Source organism: Rattus rattus, chromosome 3 (genome assembly GCF_011064425.1).
Source record: "Rattus rattus isolate New Zealand chromosome 3, Rrattus_CSIRO_v1, whole genome shotgun sequence".
Lineage (NCBI taxonomy): Eukaryota > Metazoa > Chordata > Mammalia > Rodentia > Muridae > Rattus > Rattus rattus.
Genome location: NC_046156.1, coordinates 82,948,087 through 82,960,895, shown reverse-complemented (window position 1 = coordinate 82,960,895; position 12,809 = coordinate 82,948,087). Strand labels below are relative to the sequence as shown.

Genomic DNA, 12,809 nt, shown 5'->3' with positions numbered 1-12,809 from the left:
ATCCATAATATTTTAAGTTGTGTATTTATTTCTTTTATGGTGCCAGGCATTGAACCTCGGGCTTCGTGCTTGCCATTCTACCTCTGAGCCACCCCTCCCACCCCTATTTTAGCAGTTCTGCGAACTAGCGTCAGGCACTTAAGTTGTCATTTCGTTGCACATAATCAACCAAGTCAGGCAGGAAATATGTATATATGTTTGGATAAGTACCTTGCCCAGTTTAAATCTATTACGCACTAAAAGGCTTTAAAATTTTTTCTCCCTCCAAAGTGTAGAGCAGTCATGTCTTAATGACAACAGAAAGTTGAGACAGAGTTCTTTTGACTAGAATAACTGCCTTACCCTTAGTGTGGCCTGGGATATGCATGCTGTTGTGCTTAAAGTTTTTTACATGTATTTATTTGTGTGGGTGTGTGCGTGCATATGTGTATATGCGTGCTTGCATGTATATGCATATGTATGCGTGTGTGTGCGTGTGTGTGTGTGTGTGTGTGTGTGTGTGTGTGTGTGTGTATACAGTTCAAATGTGGAAGTCAGGGGCCAGTCTGCAGGAATTGGTTCTCTTCATTCCCACCTGGTTCCCGGGGATTGTTTTCAGGTGGCAGATGTCACCATGCTGAGCCATGTCGCTGCCCCATGCATGCTTTCTGCCATAGGTGACACTCTTCCTACCAGTTCTGTGATCCAAGGGTCCTCAGAGGCTCCAGTCAGTAATTAAAACGATTCTTTGTAAGATTTGAGATTCTCTGTGGATTGTCCCATTGGAGATTAGCCCACGGGTATTCTAGTCCTTTACCAGCGGAAAAGGTAATTACTAAAGTTTCTCGGTTTTTACTGATTGGTCCAGTTAGCTCCTTCTTCCCTTCGTTGTGAGTGGTACAGATAGCTCGATGTAGTACTGTGGTGACACTGGACTAAAGGTCTGATATACCCCAAAAGATTATTCAATTTGTAAACTGTGTGGAAAACAACTCTTCAATGCCCTAAGGTACAGGTACGACTCAGTTCAAGTAGGATTTGTTTAACTTCTTCCTCTTTGTACATCCGTGACCACTCCCTGACCCTGGGCATGGTGTTCTGCGAGGCACAGTGAGTCTATATCAGTACTGCTGTTATACTGTTCTAGGAAGTGAGCAGCCACAGAGGGAGTACAGGCCGGAAAAAACGCTTTGTATCCGCCATCTTGAGCCGCTTCCTTCTGTCTTCTTCGGGTCCTTTTCATTTTCATGTTCAATGTGCTTCTTACATTCCTTTCCAAATTTACTTTTTAATATTTTCACTGATCTCCACATCAGCAGGACAGCTTCAGCTTAGCATTACTGACAGCCTTTGATCTTATAATGGAGCTGGAAGATCAGGGGCATGGCACAGACACAGCAAACTGTCGGCCTGGAAGCTGTTTTAGTTTGATAATAGCAGTAGATATTTATTGTGCAATTTATATTCCAGAAGTTTGCTAAGTACTGTGTAGGCAAGGCCTTCTAGGTTTCACTCAGCAACACAGTTAAGGGTGGTAGGTGTTTCTATGCTCGTGTTTCTTTATAAACGTGGAAATGGACATATTAGGAAATTTTAAAACTTAAAATATTTAAAATTTAAAAATTGACCCAATGTTTTATATTTTAAAAAAATGCAGAGCACATATTCCAAACGCCTCTGCCAACATTGCCTTGTTATGCAAGGAACTTTGACTGCAGCCCAGCAAACCATTCATACTGATTGTTGGCCCACCCATCCATCCTAGCTATTTCAATCAACTAGGTAGCAAGGACATAAGAAGCTATAAAGTTCATTAGGACCAACATGGTTACCATCTCCAGACCACATCCTGAGAGCAGGGACAGTTAGGCAACTACGTCCTCACAGTGTGGTAAAGGTTATGGCAGGTAAGTAGTGGGTAAACTGAGGCATAGGAAGGGATGAAGAAAGGCTGTCAGGGGGCCTGGTTGGTAGGGCTGGAAAATCTTACTCTATGTTCTTCATTCGTTTTGTAACAAATGGAGTATTGGGTTGAGGATATAGTCCAGTTGTCAGGGTGTTTGCTTAGCATGAGTGAAGTCCTGTACTCAGATTCTAGACACACACACACACACACACACACACACACACACACACACACACACACACACAGAGAGAGAGAGAGAGAGAGAGAGAGAGAGAGAGGTCTAGAAGAGATTTGAATATTGTCTTTTCCTCCACAATTAACATACAGTAACTTTAATTAAACCATATTAGACAAATGAATGAAAATTCTAATGTCCCATTATAATTGATCTTAAAAAGGAAACCCTTGTTTTTAGTTCTGCTCTTACCATTCTTACACACTTCTCAGTTGAGGTTAAAATAAATATTCCCTTTGACTTTCAAAATCCCATCCCTGCTCCTTTTAAACCAGACCTAAAAAAGCTCTATTTCAGAAACTTTGCAGCACCTATCACATATTATTAGGACAAGATATCCTAGGGTACCTTTGAAATCAGGCACTTGTGTAGAAATTCTAGAACAGTGGAGTGACTGACGGCAGCCTTTCCTTCTTTCCCTCCACATCTGACCTGCGGGATTTCCTATTCTGTTCACCCTCGGTATCCAAAGGGTGCTATTTTGGGGGAACGAAATCTGCACCATGTACATACAACCCCTCAGAACACTACGGGCATCTGTGTAACAGCGCAGCACAGGGGCTGAAAAGGAAATGACAGCCCAGCCTGAGGATCTCCTTGAGTGAGAGTTTGTTTTAAGGCACTGTTTGGGGAAAGAGGAGTCAGCTTTCTTTAAGGGCGTGGCTCTAGGTAGGTTGACCACACTCTAGGGGATGCCCCTGTCTCCATGAGTCGGCACACACTGGACTCAGTGCATTGTAAGGAAAAGGGGCGAGGGTGGATCTGGGAGGGCCTAAGAGGCAGAGTGAATATGACTAAGACACACTGTATGTGTGTATGGAATTTTCACAAAATTAACAAAATATTATTTTAAAAGGCACTGCTTTATTAATAGTTCAGTTGTAATTCTTCAAACAGGTGTTGGAGACTTCTTCTTGGCAGGCACTTGGAATGTGTTGAGGATAATTTTTCCTTTAGGAAACAGTGGGATATTTAAACAAAATAATAATAATAATGCTTGTGGGTTAGGCAAGTATAACGGTGGACAAACCTCAGCCCGGGGATCTGGAGCTTATCTGACATTAGGAATTCTTGTAGCTTCTTCTGGATTCATAGAGCCAGGTTTGTGCATGCCTTCTAGAGTACAGGGTTATACAATCTTACTTTCCAGCTTCAGTTCACAATTGAAAACGGTGCCTCATTACTTCCTTTCTCCCCAGAGCTCTTTTCTCTTTATAGATTTCTATTTACCTATTATTTTTGTTATTAATGTCTGAGGTATTCACTAGAATTTAAGCACTTCAGAGGTAAGATGTCTTGTCTATATGTTTATCCAAGGCCCAAGTGTGTGTCCTGGTACACTACAGTTGTATAGTAAATATCTACTGAATCGATATCTAATTATCAATCCTGAATGAAAGTGATATTAAAAGTAAGGATTAAGCCAGATGTGGTGGTGCATATCTATAACCTTAGCATCGATAGCCTTAGACAGAAGTATCATGAGTTCAAGGTCAGCATAAGCTATATAGAAATCTGTGTTGCCTCAAGAATCCTTCCCCCAAAAGATGAAGAGAGAGAGAGAGAGAGAGAGAGAGAGAGAGAGAGAGAGAGAGAGAAATCAACTTATCCTGTAGGTGTTTAATGTATGAACAAATGATTAGACCTTAAAATCATTCTTTATCACAGCTGGGGGGATGGATCAGTTGGTAAAAGAGCAACCACGAGAACCAGAGTTAGATTCCAAGAATCCAAGCAAGACAGGGCATGATGGCGCGTGCCCGTCATCACAGTGCTGGGCGCACAGGGCAGACAGAGTCCCTGCTGTTCACTGGTCAGCCAGCCCAGCACTGGCCAGCCAGCAAAGCCTATTTGGCAAGTTCTAAGTAAGTGAAAAATGCTGCCTCTGGAAGAAAAATAAAAGCTGGACTGCCCCTGAGGAATGACATCCAAGGCTGTCTCCTGACCCTCTATGTGTACACAGACACATGTAGACACAGACATACACAGACACAGATATATGTGAACACACACACAGCACAGATACAAACACATGCAGACAGACAGACAGACACACACACACACACAAGCTTTTTCCAACAGAAGTCTTCTAATTGGATAACATTTGACACAAATCATTGCAGTTAAAGACTGGGTGAAAGGGAGGGGACTGGATGGAAGAGGGGTTAGGGATAAGAACAAGAGGGATCAGGTTGGGGGAGAACAGAAGGGTAGAGTACTGGGACAGACAACTGGAATGGGGGTCGGTGTCGTCTCTGGAACAAGCTAGAAACCTAGGACAATGAAACTCCCAGGTGAATGAGGGTGAGCCTAGCTAAGACTCCTAGCAATGGGGGACATGGAGCCTGAACTGGTCGTCTCCTGCAAACAGGCAAGACTTCCAATGGAGGGACTGGGACACCAGCCACAAAACCTTTGACCTACAATTTGTCCTGCCTACAAGATGTGTGGGAGTGAAACTGGAGTAGAAATGTCCATTAATCCATTGAGGGAATGGCCAAGCTTGAAAATGAGTGGCCCAGCTTGAGACCTATGCCATGAGAGGGAGCCCACCTATTAATGATATTCTGCTGTGCTTTCAGACAAGAGCCTAGCATAATTGTCATCAGAGTCTTCACACAGAAATTGATGGAAACAGATGCAGAGACCCACATCTAAACAGTAGGGGGAGCTTGGGAAATCCTATGAAAGATGGAGAGGAAGGACAGATCAAGGACACCACAAGAAAACCAACAGAATCAACTAACCTGGGTCATAGGTGCTCAGAGACCGATTTGTCAACCAGAGAGCACACATGACACTGACCCAGGCTCATCTGCACATATGTAACAGTTGTGTTGCTTTGTCTTCATGTCGGACTCCTAACAGAGGGAGCAGGGGTTGTTTCTGACTCTGTTGCTTGCCTTTGGTACTTTGTGTTTTTCATAACTGGGCTGCCTTGGCTCCCCTCAGTAGGAGAAGTTGTGCCTAGTCTTACTGCAACTTGATATGCCAAGGCTGATTGACATCCATGGGAGGCCTTCCATTTTCTGAATAGAGAGGGAGGATGAGTGGATGGGGTGAGGAAAGAGAGAAACTGGGAGAAGAGCAAGGGGAATCTGTAATTGGGATGGAAAGTAAATTAATAACAATAATTTATTAATATTTAATAATAATTATTAAATAATAATATACCTGGGTAGAATCTATTTCCATCAGCTTGACACACGCTTAAAATACGTGCATGGAAGGGCCAGCCTGTGTAGCTGAAAGGGAGACTCACTGAGTCTTTCTGAAGCAGGAAGACTTAATCCACACAGCTTAAGGTACCATTAGTTCCCTGTGCTCACAACTGTCCTGGTAACACGTTCTGCTGCTTGCTACCTCCCAAGATTACAGGACACTCTAACTTTACACTTGTTCTAGATAAAGCATTGCTGTCCCATCCCACGGTTCTTAGCACAGGCTCAGGAAGCTCTGGGAACTCAAAACACAGGAGACAAATAGAGGCATGAATTAATTATTTAGGAGCCTGTGCATTGGGGATTGGCATAATTACAGTTGATGCTTTCCAGCAAGGACATATCAGTGTGCTGTGGGGACTCTGGTGGCTGCTTCCCCACCTCTTCCACCCCTCTTGCCTTTGGGGCTAGGGTAAGTGGAAGTATTTTATACGGAGCAGAAATTCAGGTTTTGGTGAGAGTCAGGTACCTTCCTCTCTAAGCCAGTGTGGGCATAGCAAATTTAACAGTTAACCTCAAGAACTGATAAAGTCTAGATTTACCTAAAAGCAAGAATAACTGGCCTCAACCACTCCTGGGTAAATGATGAGTCTAAACAGATGCTGTATTGCACATAAATCCCTTATGATAAGGAGTTGATGGCATCTGACTGACTGATTTCTCAACGGGAGAAAAGCTCAGGCAGGTATGGACAATGACGTAAACCATTCAGCTGTACGACTCCTGTCCCATCCTTAATGATTCCGTGTATTTCCACATGGCCATTGGGCACAAAAAGCTTCATAGTGGTTTAGTGGCACATGAGAATTTACAAACTTCAAAATTTTAAATTCATTAGTTCTTGCAATGCTTCACATAATTTTTTTTTTCTATCCTGGGGCAAATGCTCTAAGATTGAGCCCACCTTTAGTCCTTTGTAAAATTTTTTGGCTTGCCTTTAGTGTTTTAAGACAAGATCCTTGCTAAAAATTTTCTGGTTAGTCTCAAAACTTGCAATTCTCTTTCATCAGTTTCCCACTCACTGGGGTATGGGTAAGTCACTACACCTGCCTACATTGGATGGGTTTTTAATAATATGCCTTAGAGATGTCATTTGGGTATCATACAATTAACCTAGTCTAAGTATACAGGTTAGTGTTTTTTCAGAAGTACAACAAGCATAGCCCTTCCCATGACCTAAAATGTCCCATCTTCCAAAGACACTGTACCCTTCAGCAGTCACTTCCCATTTCTTCCCAACTTATCTCTCACACCAGCCCTCAGCAACAACTCATCCGATTTCTGTCTCCACAGATTGGCTGGTTTGAGATGTGTTACGTAAGGGGAATCACACAACGTGTGCTATTCTTCACTTAATCTTTTCAGTGCTCATCCGTGCTGAAGCGTGTTGTAATATCTGCTGCTTGGTTGCATGTATCTTACTCACTCACCGCTCAATGCGAGGGCTGTTTCTGGGGTTGTTTGTTTTTGCCTGTTATGTACACTACTGTGATGAGGATTTGGGTACTAGTTCTTTTGTGGATATAAACTTCCAGTTCTCCTGCATCTATGTCTAAGAGTGGAATTGTATTATTTGGTAAATTTTTGAGCAATTAGCAAATTATTATTCCACTATATCATTTTACATCCCCGTTGGCAATACATGACAGATCTAACACTTCTTTTTCCTCTTCCTTTCCTTCTTTCTCCTCCTCCTCCTCCCCTTCCTTCCCACTCTCCTTGTGATGCTAGGGAGGAAGCCCAGGGCCTTGGGTAAACCAGGCAAGCACTGAGTTGTGCTCCAACCATTCTACGTTATCCTCCAACCCCCAAATTCCTTATTTGGGCATGATTGGACTGAAATGTAAATATGGATCGCTTTGTTTATAACCATTGTGGTTGGCGCCAAGCAGTACTTCATTACGATTTTGATTTTCATTTTCCTGCTAAGTAAAGACAAACACCTTTCTTATGTACATCTTCTTTGGGGAAATGTGTGTTCGAACCTTTGCTCACTTACAAATGGGCTGTGTGTCTTTTTGTTAGTGAGTTCTTCATCTTTGACCGTGTGTGTCCTGTGCATTATCTGTAAGAAGAATGATGTCTCTGTTGGTCCTCCATGAACTAAACCTTCCTTATCACAAAGCTGAGAGAGATGAGGAAGGTGGTGGCCTGTTTCTCTTTTGAATAGGCTGTTGCTATGGGCTGAATTCTAGGTTGAGAGGGGGACTCTACAAGGTACCCGGAGCAAAGCACCATCTAGCCAGTGAGGATCACCACCATACCCAGCTCGGTGAGGCTGGAGAGAGGAATTGTGTTCAAATACCATGCGCCTTTGTTGTTCTTACAACCAAGTTGCTGTGTTACAGAGTATTTTGCATAAACACTTCGTTTGCTGTATTCCCTTGGAATAATATCGAGAGATAATTTTTTACCGGTTATTGTTTTGGAAAGGGATGTGTTTACAGACTTAATTCTAGAGGTTGAGTTGGATAATTTGCTCGTGTGTTTGGTATACATGCACATGGCTGTGTGTGTGTGTGTGTGTGTGTGTGTGTGTGTGTGTGTGTGTGTGTGAGAGAGAGAGAGAGAGAGAGATATGTCCATAGTTGTGCATGTGTGTGTAAGTCAGAATCAGTATTTCGTGTCCTCTTCTGTGACTCTACATTTTATGTTTTGAGGCATGGTCTCTCTCGTTGAACCAGAAACTTGTCCATCGGGCTAGAATGGTCATCAGGAGAAGACTCCAGGATTGTCCTGTCTCTACCTCCCAACTCTGGGATTACACACATGCTCCCCTGTGTCTTTTCAGGCAGGGGCTGGATCCTGAAGCTTGCATGCACTTTGCCTTTTGAGCCACTTTTACAGCCCCAACTCCTTTTGGATAACTTGAAGAACACACACACACACACACACACACACACACACACACACACACACTCACTCACACAGAGTTTTGGCTGGAAAACTTTTTTACTGTCATTGTTCGATATAACTGGTTATGGAATTATAAAGGGTAGTTTTTAATCATAAAATTAGCAAGGTTATAAACAGTAGGGAGTTACAGACTCCTTAATTTCTACGAGACACACAGTACAATTCTAAGTGTCTGTGCATTTGCCTTAACTAGCCATTTTTAACCTGGCTTATTTTAATTGCATCTGAATTACTTATCCAGTTGTTTAGAAAGATTTGAAAAGTGGGGTTGTGTGTCTCACACAAAGTTTGTTATTGGTCTAAGTCAGTGGTTCTCAATCTTTGGGTTTTAACCTCTTTGAGGATCCAAAAGGACCTTTTCACAGGGGTCCCCTAAAACTATCTGCACATCAGATATTTACATTATGATTTGTAACAGTAGCAACATTACAGTTATGAAGTAGCAGCAATAGTAACTAGGGGTGGGGGAAACCACACCATGAAGAACTGTATTAGAGGGTTGCAGCATTAGGAAGGTTGAGAACTACTGGTCTAAGTGGTCGCAAAGTCATCACAACTATTAAAAATCATGTAAATGGAGGTTACACTAAGAAGCACAGGAGTAAACCAGTTGTGAAAACCAAGCAATGGAGCTCTCCCCAGTTTTCCGCACACATCATTTTAAAAGTTCTTATGGTAAATGGCTGTATATTTCTTAATATCGTTTGATTCAAAATAATGACCGCTGCCACAAAGTCTTCTACAGAAAAGCAGGGGTCCCACTTCCCCTGTGCATTTTTTTGACTTTTGGAGGCCAAAGTTGAGATTGTATTGGCGCCTGGGCTGGGCTGCTGCATAGACTGGCAACCAGTTGAATGCCCTTCCAATTGAAACAAGTCAGGACTTAACACTTGTAAGCCGTGCTCCCCATGGACACTATGACACACATTCCTCTAGGGACACATATGCCTCCTCCGAAGGATGAGGACTTTTGACTGCTGTGACAATCATATAAACACACTCGAGAAAACACTGTGCTTCAAATCAGGAGAAAAAAAGTACTAAAACACACTCTTTGCTAGCTATGCCTTACCTGCTGGCAGCTGACTGCCGTGTGCCACTGCCTAAAGTAACCTAAGGGGCAGAGAACTAAGTGAGTATTACCCCTGAAGAAGGGAGCCAAGCGCATCTCAGGATCACTCCCTGAACATTCACCAACCACACAAAGGTGAATAATGGAAATAATGTAAGATATTTTTCTTCTGGCTGGAGAAGTTTCAGTAATAAAGTTTGGCTTCTGTTGAGTAAAGCATCTTAGTTTCCAACATAGTAAATGCCAAGAGGACCCAGTCACTTCTTAAAGTTGTGATATAGTTAAATAATCAGATAGATCGCACTAAAGCTCAGTTCTAGTTCCCCTCAACGCGGACAGAAACTCTGCGCTATGAAAGCTCCTTTAGATTGGACATAGGTACTTTGAAAGATGCTTACCTTTTGCTGAGTGAGCTTAGATGCTCTGGCCTCTCCCCAGCTTCTGTTAGCTTGCCACTGTGCTGGGCGCAGCCGAGGCTCCCAGAGTTAGGTGTTCGGGCCCCGCCCTCTGCACTACTGCTAAAACTCCAGTTCTGCCAAACTGATTCCGGTGATTAATAATTGACAAAAGGAAAACACTCTTACGCAAACTTATGTCCAACCGCAGGGCTTGCAGCGACTCCTTCCAGAAGAGAATGCGGGCTGCACCACTCCCCTCCCCCTTCGCTCTAAGGTCCCAACTTCCTATGCGCTGATACTCAGTTCTGGGAGATTGGGCTCTTCTCCGAGGAAGACTGCATCCCGGTGACTTCTACATTTTCAAAATCTTTTTTTTCCCCTGTAGCCTGTTCGCACTTCTTCAGAAATTAGCTTCTCAAGAGGGGGCGCTTTCCCCGTTACTGGGGGAAGCAGGGGCTCTGAGAGCTACGGAGGAGACCGAGGTGGCGCTGTCACCTCCGATTGCTGCAGTAAAACCCGGAGCCTAGGCAGAGATGGGAGAGGGGGGATGGGTATCGCCCTCCCCCTCGCTTCAGCGGGGAGCTTCGACTCTACCAAAGGGGCACGTATTTTGGTGGTGGTGCAAATGATGAAAGGGTGGGGATGGGGAAGAGAAGGAGACAGGAGGGGAGGGGGAGATGGAGGCGGCGGTAGATAAACAGGAGGTGCAAAGGTGAATACTGTAGAGCTTTAACCAATGCTCAGAGGATGCCTGTCAGCATCCATCCGTCGCAGACTTGGATGAGGGGCGAAGAGGCCCGGGTCTACGCGGAACAGGGCTGCAGTCTGAAACTCAGCGTCCGGCTGCAAAGTGAGCCCGGGGGTTGCGCCCAGGCAGCTGTCAGCTCACCAGTTGTCAAAGGGCAAAGGAAGAAAACAAGCCACTTTAGCACTGGCACCTAATTCTGACGCCTTTGGAACCTGTAAAACAATCCCTCACCCTCCCAGTTACAGTCACCTTCCTCCAGGTAGTAGAGAGGTTAAGGTTGAAAAACTACCCCCACCCTTCCCCGCGGGAAAGAGTAGGAGGACCGTGCCTAGAGAACTTGTGTGGGTTCACTCACAAGTGCAGGGAATTCATTTGCAGACGAATGGCCGGAGGGCAAATTGGGAAAGGGGGCCGGCAGGCAGCAGGGTGCCGCAGAGTCGCACAGAGCCGCTCTGGGGCTGGCGTTCCTTGCGCGCAGCATCTTCGCTGGAAACCCGCAGCCAGACCTTGATCGATCTCCTTCTTCCTCATCCCGGGGAATGCTTGCGTTTGACTCTGTGGTTGGGCGCTAAGGGCGCACAGGATCTGGAGGCTCCTCATCCTGCATATTCGACCGAATTTTTTTTTTCTGTCCAAGATCCAGGGGCGTCCGGGGACGGAAGCCTCTCGATTAATGAACATTTGGGCAGCATCTGCCATTCAGCTTCCACTCCAGGAGGGGGAGGCATCATAGGCTCCACTGGACCGATTGTGCTGAAGCGCGAATTTGAGCTTCTGGCAGCTTTCTGCTCTTTCTCACAACACACTTTCAGCAGGATGGGAGCGCCAGTGTTACGCAGAGGGAGCCTTACGCTATTGGGCGGCGGTGTCTCCATGCAGGAAGAAGGGTGTCCCCCAAAGCTGAAGGTGGTTGGGGGCTGGGAATGAGCCAGTGGAACACAGGTCCATGCTTGGTGGTTCTTACAGCTATCTCTCCTTTCAGCTCTTGTATATAGCACTTTTATTTCTTAACCACTTTATGCTGGTCACATTTCTTATCTCTTGTCTTCTCCTGACACACGTCGTGGTGTTTGCCAGGCAGACATGATCACATAGAGCTTTAGAGGGGGGAAATAGAAGCCCTGAGAAATGACTGTTTGAAGAATGACCTATGGTTTTTCGCATTAGTTTCTGTATCTCCCACTAGACTGACACTGCCTCCCACATCACTGTGCATCCGTGGAAAAGGAGACGTAGTTCTTCCCTCCATGAGCTTGTGAAATGGGTACCTTTTGCAACTACTTTATGTAAAGGATGGAAGAAACTCACACTGTTGCCAGGAGCGTCCAGACCACTAAGCGTGATATTGAACGACAACAGCAAAAAGGCACACGGGCACACCTTCATGTTTATCTGATCACCCCCCAAGGAGATAAAATACTGTCTGTGTTGTCATAAGAACACAGCACTGAGTCATAGGATAAAGGTCATCACAACTTAAAAGTAGAAATGATCTCCAGTCTGCACCAGGGCAGATCAGGGTCTGCCACTCTCAATACGCCAGTTTGCAGGTCTCCCAGAGCTGCTGCAGCCAGGGTAACAGGCAGGAACCTAGCATGGTTCTCCTCCGGGAGGCCCAACCAGCAGCTGACTGAGACCCAACCATTGGACTGAAAGTTGGGGACCCGTATTGTTGATTTAAGGGAAGGTTGGAAGAAGCTGAAGAGGAGGGCAACCCCATGGAAGACCAGCAGTCTCAAGTAACCCATACCCTTCGGAGCTCACAGACACTGAGCCACCAACCAGGCAGCATACAAGAGCTGGTCTGCCACCCAGGACACATACATAGCCGAGGACATGCCTAATCCTCAGAGACTTGAGACCCCAGGGAGTGGGGAGGTCTGGTGGGGGATATCCTAAGAGATAGGGGGGAGAAAGAATGAGATGAGAAACTGTGGGAGGGGGGATCGAGGTGGGACAACAGCTGGGTTGTAAAGTAAAAAAAAAGCAGAAATCATTCAAATTATATCACTCTTTGAAATACAATAAGAATAAAATTAGCAAAATAAAAATTTCCTAATTAATATACTGTTGGAGATCTAAAACTGTTTTAAATTCAAATTAAACTGTCTAGAGTGGTGGTAATTCCACCATTCCTGTAATTCCAGCATTCAGAGACAGAGACAGAGGCAGAGCACTTAGGAGGTCAAGCTCATCTTCAGGGACACAGCAAGTTCAAGGCCAGCCTGGACTACAAGAGACACAGTCCCCCCAAAACCCAATCTAAAAACATTGATAATAATCCAAATCTAGATCAAATACAAATGAAAAAAAAACCACAGTCTTTTTAATATT

At 44.6% G+C, this 12,809-nt stretch overlaps 2 protein-coding genes across 4 annotated transcripts in view; one reads left to right on the top strand and one right to left on the bottom strand.

Annotated features, from left to right (window-relative positions):
* Sptssb (serine palmitoyltransferase small subunit B) overlaps positions 1–10,431 on the bottom strand; it is a 30,295-nt gene extending 19,864 nt beyond the window's left edge. Inside the window, exon 1 of one of the 3 annotated variants that reach the window (XM_032898246.1) lies at positions 9,728–10,431. The gene's annotated coding sequence lies outside the window, so the exon portion shown is untranslated. The remainder of the gene's footprint in view (positions 1–9,727) is intronic. The other 2 variants (XM_032898244.1, XM_032898247.1) reach the window with 2 other exon arrangements.
* Positions 3,870–12,352, top strand: LOC116895842. Its single transcript, XM_032896956.1, has 4 exons — positions 3,870–3,974; positions 10,113–10,332; positions 10,564–11,381; positions 11,662–12,352. The coding sequence occupies exons 1-4, from the start codon at positions 3,870–3,872 to the stop codon at positions 11,869–11,871; spliced, it is 1,353 nt and encodes a 450-aa protein (XP_032752847.1). The 3' UTR covers positions 11,872–12,352.
* The last annotated feature ends 457 nt before the right edge of the window (positions 12,353–12,809 follow it).